The sequence below is a fragment of the Sarcophilus harrisii genome, chromosome 3 (assembly GCF_902635505.1).
Source record: "Sarcophilus harrisii chromosome 3, mSarHar1.11, whole genome shotgun sequence".
Taxonomy (NCBI): Eukaryota; Metazoa; Chordata; class Mammalia; order Dasyuromorphia; family Dasyuridae; genus Sarcophilus; species Sarcophilus harrisii.
Window position 1 is genome coordinate 241,020,592 of NC_045428.1, and position 12,105 is coordinate 241,032,696.

General features: G+C 38.8%; 1 protein-coding gene across 3 annotated transcripts in view; it reads left to right on the top strand.

Annotated features, from left to right (window-relative positions):
• The window catches only part of SETD4 (SET domain containing 4), a 43,593-nt gene that overhangs the window by 17,517 nt on the left and 13,971 nt on the right, over positions 1-12,105 (top strand). For all 3 annotated transcript variants that reach the window (XM_031959305.1, XM_031959304.1, XM_003763416.4), the window contains exons 5-6: positions 370-458; positions 9,259-9,688. In XM_031959305.1, coding sequence (XP_031815165.1) covers positions 370-458; positions 9,259-9,688 — 519 coding nt within the window. The remainder of the gene's footprint in view (positions 1-369; positions 459-9,258; positions 9,689-12,105) is intronic.

Consider the following 12,105-nt stretch of genomic DNA (forward strand, 5'->3'; position numbering starts at 1 on the left):
TAATGGTCTTTATATCCGTATAAGATTTAATAGTCTATCTTGGCACATGTTTGTAGAATTGCATTCTCCCTGCAAGAGTTACTAATGTATTTCATGCAAGGAGCCTCATATGTGCCAGATTCTGTACTTCTGGAAAGAAAGCCTGGCAGTGGGAGTTGGTTACTTAGCCTGTAAAATCAGGGTGAGGAAAAAGAATTTGATATCTCATAAAGTCATAGATGGGCTTTTTGAGACTAGGCTTCTAACCCAGTGGTGTTGATTCTGTAATGTTTCCTAAATAATAGGCTTGTGCATTTGAACAACTTTTATAGGTAGATTTTTCTTGAAAGAGAGATTTTAAAATTTGTTTTTTTCTTTTTATTTTGCAAGCCAGGAGAGCTGATTATTTCATTGCCTGAGAAATGCTTACTCACTACAGACACTGTAATTAAAAGCTACTTGGGAGATTATATTACTAAGTAAGTAATAATACGTATATTCCCTTAGTGGAAATTTTGTTTTTTAATAGTACTTAATAGCTGGTATATTTTTCAGGTTAGAAAATTTGACCAATTGGACAGCTTTTTTTTTTTTTTTTTTTTGTGCTGAGGGGTTAAGTGACTTGCCCAGAGTCACACAGCTAGGCAGTGCTAAGTTTCTGAGGCCAGATTTGAACTCGGGTCCAAATGACTTCAGGGCTGGTTCTCTATCCACTGTGCTACCTAGCTGCCCCCAGTTGGACAGCTTTTGGACCTTAAATTATGATTATAAAAAACTATTGTTTCCTGGCAATTTGTTTTAAGGATCCCAGATTTAGAGATCAAAGGGTATATAGATTCCCATCTATTCCATTTTACAGCTGAAGAACTGAGGTACATGGAGTGACTCTGTTGTTGTTCAGTTGCTTCTAACTCTCCCTGACCCCAATCCAAGATGCTTGTTTGGGAGAAAGATACTTGTCATTTGCTTGTCATTTTACAGATGAGGAAACTGAGGCAAAAAGTGACTTGCACAGGGTCATACAGCTAGTAAGTGTCTGAGGCCAGATTTGAACTTGGGAAGACTCTTGGTGACTATAGGCCCAGAACTCTATTCACTTTTCCACTTAGCAGTATGTACTGATTGAAAATTAGTCAAGAGGTGTGTGATAAGGGCCACTGCCTCCTCATCTCGCCCTTCAATTAATCAGAGACTTGTCTTAGGAGAGGCAAAAAGGAATTTATTGCTTTCTCATGAGAAGAGACGTATATTCTCCACCAAAATTGTCAGCAAGAGAGTGTAAGCGTGAGCAGTTCTCAGCAAGTCTATATAGACCCTAAAGCAGAGTCCTCACCCATCCTCTGGCTCTTCCTCACATTGGCTGGATTTCAGAGTTTACTTTCCCCAGCAACAAAAGAGAGGAAACAAAGGGATTTGCTCACCACCAGAAAGGGGAAGGGGGTTGGGAGAAGGAGCTAGGTTTAGTCTAAAGGATCTTGTGGAGTAGGAGTGAGGTCTAGTCTAACAGGATCTTGTGATGCCTCACCCTCCTCACAAATATTTAAATTAAGGTCATTGAGACATAATAACATTTGAATTTAAAGAACCCCAAAATACCTTTGTGGCTGCAAAGGGATGTCGGACCCACTAACTGGGCTGAGAGGTCTGGAAATCACCACTGCTGCCACTGTTTCCATAGTCCCCAAGGCCTACTGCTGGTTTGCTGGGGCACAGCTGTAATGCCAAAAGAAACTGAGCAAGACAGAGATTAGAGACCAATCAATAGTTTATTAAATGGAGAGAAATACTGGGACCAATGGATCCCAGGGCTAGACAAAAGTATCATCTCAAAGAGTCTGTCCCCTAGTATCGGGACAGCAAGCCTTTTATGGTATAACAAGAACAATGACATAATGCAGAGATGTAGGTGGGGATAGCCTCATAGATGGAGGTTACTGATATTCTAATGACATTAAGGAATGTCTATAACATTTATCTCAACCATTAAGAGGGGATGGTCATGGAGGGCAAGAGGTGAAAATTGGAACAAGAGGTTTGGCAATTGTTAACGCTGTAAAGTTACCCATGCATATAACCTGTAAATAAAAGGCTATTAAATTAAAAAAAAAAAAAAAAAAAAAAAAAAGAGGGGACGGTCATAACCTTAAGGCAGAATACGAAATAGGACAAATGGAGGAACTGGTCACTCCATTAAAAGTGACCTTTGGCATTACATTCCCTCCATTTTCTCTTGGAACTATTCAAATCTTTGAATTACCTTCCTCTAGAAGGCCTTAGCACTATAATTTGAACAACCCTATGTGAAGTGAATCAAAATAAAGCTAGACCAATGCAAGGGCAAGTCTCTCCCTGATAACCCCAGAATTAATCAGCAATACACAAAGTTCCTCATTTCAATTATTTCTGACAATCAATTGTCAGATCCTCTGCAGTTGGGGAGCATATGGACAGCTGTGGTCATTTGTGCATGACTGGCCTCTGCTTACAGAGAGCAGCAGGCTCAAAGCAGTTGTGTTGCCCATTCAGAGGGGCAGCCGGCTCCAGGAGAGAAGGGTGAAGCTTGGAGTAGCCCCACCTGTCCCGCCCAGAGGAACAAATTGGGCTGCTACTAGAATACAGATTTCTGAGCAGATTATGCAGTTAGACCAAGGCAGGCAACCCCAAACTTTTTAGAGGCCTCAAATATCAACAAGGTCCTTTTAAGTACGCTGAAATACTAATTAAGGACCTGGGGTAACAGGAGTGGAGAAACAGATGAGAGAGATTGCCAGTTCCAAGACAGGTATCCAATTTCTGGTTGTTTCTAAAAAATAATCCCCCAAAACTGAGTCTGCCAGGGCAATTCCAACAGAATAAGGGATTTCCAAGTTAAAGCACAACCAGCAAATCGTAGTCTAGTAAATTTAAGCAAGGAGTAAAGGACTTCCAATTAAATCTAAACTAACAAGATACCAGTTTTCCCAACTTCCAATTAAATCTGAATTAGCAAGGTACCAGTTTTCCCAACTTCCAATTAAATCTGAACTAGCAAGATACCAGTTTTCCCAATTTCCTATTTCTTCTCCTTCCCCCCCCCCCTTTTTTTTTGGAAAGGAATTATCAAATGACCATCTCACATACAAATCATACACATATGCACATACATAACAGACTAAAAGTCCCTCAAACATAATAGCAATAGTTACACAAGTTTAACAATTTACATTCCAAGTCTTAAACACACAGTTAATACAGTGAAAATTCTAACAAGTCGACCACTTTCCCACTCCCCCCATCAGTCCAAATTACATCAGGAAAAGTGGGCGCAGGCAGTGGCTGTCATTTGCTTCTTCAAGCTGGACAGGGACGATGCTAGGGATGGTGCTCAGTCCGCGAGGGGGATGGGTCTGTAGTATGGCGAGCTGACAAACAAAGGTTTGATCTAAGTCACAGAAGCAAGTCAATATATCTGCAATTTGACCAAATCTAGAAATAAGAACAAATCTAACAAAGAAAAGTTAGAACAGTCTGAGATTGAAAGACCGGTCCACAAGGACTGGTACAAGATGTGGCTTCTTAAAAAAAACTTGAATATCTAGACACAATATCTAGTAATCAATAGATGAGCAGACTAAATACTTATTTGCTCAAGTATTTAGAATATAGTGATTACACATAACCAGACTGGAAACAGCAAAGTATGACATAATTGAATTAACAATTTCTTATTGACCATTATAGAAATCAGTTACAGGAGGGAAAAAATGCAGTGCATATTAACTACAAAACTAAGATATTTTACCTCTAGTAACAAATCCTAAGCAGATATTTACCATAACCTTATCAGTTTGCTGCTTTTAAAATGTCTGGAACAGTTTAGAGGGGGGAGAATAGAATTCCACGTGACTACCCTTTCCCCAACTCCACAAGGGTGGGGAGTGAAATCACTCCAGGCTAACTAAATGACTCCTATAGCTGAAGTAGCAGCAGTGGGGAGGGAGGCGAGTTTAAATCTTTACAAAAGATCCCTACCCCACCCAACATTTAAAATAGCAGAAATCAGTGGGTGGATGGGGGAATCCCATAAAACCTACATGTCCAGCAGAGTTGGATTTAAAGCATATAATCCATTTCTATCTCATTTCAAATAATAAAACAACATAGTTTCTTTCTCTCCTTCTGGCCCCATGTGGCCATTATTCCCAATGGACTTCTCCTAAGGTCCAACTTGGCCATAATTGAAGCTTTCAGAAAAGTCCTTGTTACATACTTTAGGTAAAATTAGAGGCACATGACCTCTTTGAGGCAAGTTAACAGAACTTCTTTAACAAGTTATTGTTCCTTTAAGATCTTATATTTAAGGAAAACCAATTCATTTCCCAAATTTAGAATCATCTTTAAATTCCTAATCAAATGTTTTCACCAGCTGGAGTTCAGTATTGAAATAACCAGTTCCCACATTTGATCATTGTTCTTAAATTTAACAGAGCTCTTAAGTTACCGAGACAGACAAACAAATTACAAACAATTTCACAAAAATCACATAGAACACAGAGCACAACTAGACTGTCCAATAACATACAAGACATACAGAACACTGATCACACTTAGACTGCACAATTACAACATTCAGTAGGACACTAACATTAAAGCCAAACCAAATGGCATTTTTAAAACCCCCAGTCTTTGTAGATAGCCCCCTGAGCATGCAAAAGCTGGAGGGGCCGGCATTACTCTAACTAACACAGGATGACCCAAACAGGGAAACTGAGTCCCATTTTCCAATGTATATACTTCCCACTTGATGGAAGAAGTGGGAGGACCTCTCTTAGAAATGCAAAGGACAGGCCTTTGTCTCTGGAAAAGAGTTGGACAGAAAGAGTTTCCTCAAGCAAAGCATCTGCTCCAGGAAAAGAGTTTTGAGGTGGCGGAGTGTCTAGATTGCAGACAAGTAAAAACTTAGTTTTCCTAACCTTTGCAGCCTTTTTTTAGAGATAGAGCCGCAGCAGTTCCTAAAGAATTGTGCCAGAGCTCCTAAGAGCTCCAAACAACAACTGCAGTCTTGATGACTGCAGTGTCCACCACAAGATAAGGAAAGAAAAAGTCTTTTACCTTGTCCAAAATTCCATCACACTCCAGTAGCGACCCCCTGTGTCCAGTAGGCCATTCATCAACCAAGCAAATGGCACCCCCAAAAAGGGCACCCCAAGTGACCCCGCATCCAGTTATTCACTAATCAACCTGACAACCGTGCAACCGTGCAACCCGGTAAATCCGGTTATTCATCAACCAAACCAAACAAACAAAACCACATGGTACCCCAAAAGGTACCCAGACAAACTTACTCTCCTGTGGCCGAAATGGGGTTGTCTACCATCAGGCTATTGTGTCTGGGAAACTGCTCTCTTTCCCGGAAGTTCTGAAAAGAAATCCAGGAGGGCCCAACCTTTCCAGGACAAGAGTTCAGATTTGCAGTCACCCCGGCCCAAGGCAGAGACCCAAAAGTCTCGTCTCTCATCCTGCTCATTTTCTAATTATCTTGCTGGGGCCTCCAAATGTAATGCCAAAAGAAACTGAGCAAGACAGAGATTAGAGACCAATCAATAGTTTATTAAATGGAGAGAAATACTGGGACCAATGGATCCCAGGGCTAGACAAGACTATCATCTCAAAGAGTCTAGCCCAGAGTATCAGGACAGCGAGCCTTTTATGGTATAACAAGAACAATGACATAATGCAGAGACCTAGGTGGGGATAGCCTCATAGATGGAGGTTACTGATATTCTAATGACATTAAGGAATGTCTATAACACCTTTATCTCAACCATTAAGAGGGGACGGTCATAATCTTAACACAGAATATGAAATAGGACAAATGGAGGAACTGGTCACCCCATTAAAAGTGACCTTTGGTATTACACAGCCTGTACTAGATTGTGCTCCGTTCCCACCCAGGTGCTACGTACCTTTCTGACATGAGATTTAATACATTTGAAAAAGAGGGAGATTCTATTAATACAGTGACAAGTCTCATTAAATATTTATTGGTCTTTTAGAGTAGTAATAATTCTCTTCATCACATGGTTAAATAAGTGATTTTTTGACTCTTACACATTAAGTATATTGAAATATACTTAAATTCTCAACAAAGGGTTTACCTACACCTTTTAGGCTTTGTCATATTCAGATATTGTAATGCCAAAGAAACTGAGCAAGACAGAGATTAGAGACCAATTCAATAGTTTATTAAAGGAGAGAAATACTGGGACCAATACATCCATGTTGATCCCAGGGCTAGAGGAGACTATCATCTCAAAGAGTCTAGCCCCGAATCGCAGGACAGCAAGCTTTTTATAGAATAACAAGAACAATGACATAATGGACGGACCTAGATGGGGATAACCTAGTGGAGGGAGGTTACTGATATTCTAATGACATCTAAAATGGATAAACCTTTATCTTGTTAAACATTAAGAAGGAATGTCTATAAAACCTTTATCTCAAACATTAAGAAGGAAAGGTTATAACCTAAGGCAGAATAACTAAATAGGACAATTGGAGGAACTGGGTGACCACATTAAAAGGGAATTTTGGCATAACAATATAATTCATTTCCAATCCTTAAGTACAGAGTTGTGTTTACCTGAAGGATTTGATTTCAGATTTCCTATTCAAGAAAAGCAAAGAAAAATGTATTTGATAATGGGAAAGAAGAAATTATCTTTATTTGACCCTATCCCCAACCCTTAACTCTAAACTGAGAATATGTTGCCTGAAGCCTTGAGAAGGGAGTGTAAGTATGTGTTTTAAGGATGCACTGTTAAAAATTAGGTTATATTAGATTCCAATGTCACTTAACTGGTGTACTTGATGAATGTTACATAATCACGACTTTGATGTAATAAGTACTCTGTGTTCCCCTGATCTTTGTGGGGAGTGGGTCTGAGTTAGAAAACTCTGAATCTTCTACCAACCTCTCCCCACACCCTTTCCACCTGGCCTCAGGGAAACTCCTAAAATAATCTCCACCTTCAGTTCATCTGAAGATCACTCCCTAGCTTCAGGCCATAGAAAACTAAATAAAATTGAAGTCTGTATCCCAAATCTTGGTTATCTTCCTAATCAGAATCCTAGCCTACTGAGAAAGAGCTGCTCAGTGAAAATAAACCCATTTTTGCCAAAACCTCACTTGGAGATTAGGGCTGCAAATTCATTCATAAAACCTGAAACACTGGCCTGGGGACCCCATCCCTGTTAGATTATCTCTCACCCTTCAACCTCACACACTACTAACCATGAAATTAGTACTATGGAGGCTTGCCCTTTGCATTTGGGGATGACATTTTAGATATCTATCAATATCTGCTTATGTCAGTTATCAAGTACTTAATAAGTGTCTACTACTGTGCCAAGAAATGGGCTAAGGGTATAAATACAAGCCGAAAGGAAGCCTGCCTTCAAGGAACTTATATTCTAATATAGAAGACAGTATGTAAAAGTGATGGGGTTCTAGTGGCAGTCAGAGAGTTGTGGGAATCCCCTTTTGGTCAGTGCAGGTCCTTTGTGAAAGAATTCATGAACCCGAAGAGTTTTAGGTGGCAAAAATGGAAATTTATTGTTGGATGAGAAGTCAGCTTTGCTAGAAGATTGACTTCTGAGTGGCAAAGTCCTATTAGGGAAATGGTGGCTGGCACTGAGAGGAGAATGTTTTTGCAGCAGCCAGGGTCCTGGCAGCTATGCCAGAGAGGAAAAGCATGCTACATTGGACATTCTGCAAAGAAGTGAGTTTAAAATTGCCTTTTAATAGTGTTATGCCAAAGTTCCCTTTTAATATTGTGACCCAGTTTTTAATTGTCCTATTTAGTTATTCTGCCTTAGGTTATAACCTTTCCCTTTTTAATGTTTAAGATAAAGGTTTTATAGACATTCCTTAATGTTTGACAAGATAAAGGTTTATCCATTTTATATGTCATTAGAATATCAGTAATCTCCCTCCATTAGGTTATCCCCACCTAGGTCCCTCCACTTTGTCATTGTTCTTGTTATTCTATAAAAAGCTTGCTGTCCCCATACTCGGGACTAGACTCTTTGAGATGACAGTCTCGCCTAGCCCTGGGATCAACATGGATCCATTGGTCCCAGTATTTCTCTCCATTTAATAAATTATTGAATTGGTCTCTAATCTATTGTCTTGCTCAGTTTCCTCTGCATTACAAATAGGGAATCTTGATGCTCAGGTTTCAGGTTGAAAAGAAAGCCAAAGTTCCCAGGCCTAGATCTCTGTTTGAATGGAAATCACTTTGAATTTGGAATTTCCTGAAAAAGAATCTGCATCCCCAAAAGAGCAATGGGATGATTTGCCTTAGAAAAGCCCAGCCAGGAGGTTATGTTCTCTCTCATAGACTCTCTGGAGTCAGGGAGACCCCAATCTCTCTTCTTTTGCAGATCAAAAGGGGACACAATTTCAGAGTGATTAATTTTACTGATTAAAGGGAACACAGTTTCACATCCCTATCAAAAGGAAACATGAAAATGGGTGGGGAAAGTCTGGAAAATAAGGAATGACTAATTTGATCCTTTCCCTAAAATGAAGGTTCCAGGAACAATTTACCAATGGAAGAAGAGGCCCACGGGGGTGGGGAAGGAGATAGCTGAGTTATGGTGGTAAAATCTGGACAATGAGGGCTGGCTGGAAAGACACAGTACAAGTAAATATGACTTTTACTTGAGGTTGTTGCTGCTGTTTGTCAGTCCCCTCTCCCCCCGCCTCTATTACATTTGGTTCTGCTAAAGCTGCGGAGGAATCAGGTGCACATATAAATTATCTATCCTTTTCTGGGCAAATAGGTGGTTTAGTAAATGGGGGCCTGACCTGGAGTCAGGAAGGCCTGAATTTAAATTCATTCTCAGATGGTGACTGTGTGATCCTTGGTTTCCTCATTTGTAAAATGATTGGAGAAGGAGATGGGAAACCACTCCATTGTCTTTGATAAGAAAACCCCAAATGGGGTCATGAAGAATTGGACATAACAGAAATGACTGAACAACAAGAAATCCAGTTCTGAAAAGAGGGTCCTATAAAATGAACCAAACCCTGATGTATGTCTTCATGAACCTTGACTAATGCCATAGTATTGAATATGTACTACCATTGGTGGCCCACTTCAAGTGAAGCAAAATAATTTCTAGGACGGAGCAGATTCTGTTAAGTGAAAGAACATATTAAAATCAGAGAATTAGCCTATTTCATAATTTATACAAAACATTAATTGATTTTTCAAAATCTTTACTTTTAAATAGGTGGACTCCTCCTATATCTCCCTTGCTGGCGCTGTGTACTTTTTTAATTTCAGAAAATAATGCAGGAAATAAGTCTCCCTGGAAGCCATACCTGGACATTTTACCAAAAGACTATACTTGTCTTGTTTGTTTGGAACCTCAAGTGGTGAGACTTCTACCTAAACCTTTAAAAATAAAAGCCCAAGAGCAGAAGACACAAGTTCAGGAATTGTTTGTTTCTTCAAGAGGATTCTTTTCTTCTCTACAATCTTTATTTACTGAGGATGTGAAACACATTTTTCACTATCATGCATTTCTTTGGGCTTGGTGTACCATTAACACCAGAACAGTGTACATGAAACATGCACAGAAGAAATGTCTTTCAGCAGAGCCAGATGTGTATGCTTTAGCTCCATATTTAGATCTATTGAATCACAGCCCAGGAGTTCAGGTAAGAAATGTAGTTTGCTTTTTATGATGAGGAAGACCACCATGCACGTAGAATTTGACTTTGTGTATTAGGTGGAATAAAAAAAAAATCAACACAAATTTATTAAGTACTTTTATGTGCCAGGCTTGGTGCTATGCATTAGGAATACAAAGAATGAAACAGTCCCTGCTTACAGTGAACTTAGGTTCAAATAAAGGAGACATCAAATGCATTTAAAATATAAGTATAATTATAGATATCTATAGATATGTATGTATATCCACATATTAATTACATGTGCTTGTTCTCTCCATATGTATATTTTTACATAGTATAAATATAAATAAATACAAATATATTCAAAATAGTTAACTACAAGGTGGTTTGGGAGAGGGGACGTTTAACCTAGTTGGGACTTTCGAAGAAAAGGCTTCTTTCAGAAGAAAATGCTTAATCTGTGTTTTGAAGAAAGAAAGGGTCTCTTGAGGGGCAAAAATAAAGATGAAAATTTATTTCAGACATGTAGGATAGTGTGAGGGACAGCCTGGTTTGTAGAGTATGAGACAGAGAATAATGTAATGAGACTGAAAAGATAAGGTGTGCTAAGATTGTATAGGGCTTTACAAGCTAAACAGAAGTGTTTATTATTTTTTCTAGAGACAACCAGAGGTCACTAGAAGTAATTGAGTAGGGGAGAAATGTCAGACCTACTTCTAAGGAGAATTAATTACTTTGGCAGCGGTTTCTAGGATGCATTCGGAGACTGGAGAAGGACTTGTGGCAGGGAGACCAATTTGGAAATTGTTGTTAATAGTCAAGATAATAATTGATGAGCTTGGAACTAGAATGATAGGTGGAGAGAAAGGGGCAGAGGCAAGAGATATTGTAGAGATAGGGACTGCAGGATTTGCCACCTGCTTGTGTATGTGGGATGAGGGAGAACGAAGTGTCCTGAATGATGCCAAGAATTGTGTATCTAAAAGCCTGCTGTTTTCTCTTTTTCTAAAAAGCTCTTTTTCTTCCCCATGACTCTCTCTTTGTTTTCCAAAAGCCACATGCTGCTCAGAGCTCCCACTTGAAGTAATCTAGTGTTGCTCAGCAGTATTCCATGTTCCAAAATAATTCTTTCCCTTTCCCTGGATTCCTCTATTGAAATTCTGGTTCCTTATGTATGCTGCCTTATTATAGCAACTCTTTAGGAGGAAAGAAATTTCATTATACCAGTGACCACTTAGGTATAAATAACTAGTTTGTAGTTTGATATGTGGACATAGTTGGTAGGGTCGGGTTACCTGTAGTCAGGATAAGGAGTGAACAGACCTGATTGTGCTGAACAGAGCTGCTTTATGATATTATTAAGATCTTTAATATAACTACAGAGTGCTTTGTGATTTGTAAAGTATTTTCTTTATAGTCTTTTGAGGTTGGTACTTATAGATCAGATTCTTTGATCTTTTAAATAAAGTGATCAATAAAGTACCAGTATTAAGATGGAGAGTGGGTCCAAAAGAGAATGACTTGTATAATTGTACTGACTTGTATAATTTCTTCAGTGTGATATTCCGGGAAAAACACTGGTTTCAGAGTCAGAAGACTTGGATTTAAATACAGACACTTTGCACATCTGTAAATGGGGGTAAATTATACTTGCATTATCACTCTCACAGGGTTTTTGCAAGGAGAGGGTTTTGTAAACTTTAAAGTGTTATATAAATGTATTATTTCATCCCTTGATTATTTCACTCCCAGGGTAGCAGGATTAGGGTAGGTATTATGAGTATCTGGGTCCTTGCCAGTCCTCAGCTTTCATGAATCTTTGAGATTTTCTCTTTATTTATTTCTCCTAGCTAGCTAGCATTTAATAGTACTTTAAAATTTGCAAAATGCTTTACAAATATTGTGAATATTATATCATCTGATCTTACAACAGCATTGGGGAGGTATACCTTTCCTATTATTTATCTCCATTTTACAGCTGAGGAAATTGTGGCACACAAGTGACTTGCAAAGGGTCATGTAGCTAGTAAGTATCTGAGATCAGATAGAACATCAGGTCTTCCTGACTCCTGATTCCTGAGCTCTATCCTAACTCCTTCTGTTCTGAACAGCATCCACAGTTTGGTGATAATCAAGTATCTTAAAATCATCTTAGAGTAAAAATATTTTAAAGAAGACATTTTGTTATTATGGGAAACATTCATGGATGATAATCTCATCTCTTGCATTTCGTAGCTCACCTGCATGTAGCTGATGAGGATGCTTCTTTATACATACTCTTATAACTTTGCATATTTTTTCTTACACATGATCTCTTTGTAGCTAACAATGAGGTAGGTAGAACATTTTCATTCTCAATGGGCATAGCATTTAATCACACTTGTCTTTTCCACCTCAACTACTGTTTTCGTCCTTGTTAACTTAAGTATTCACATTGATGC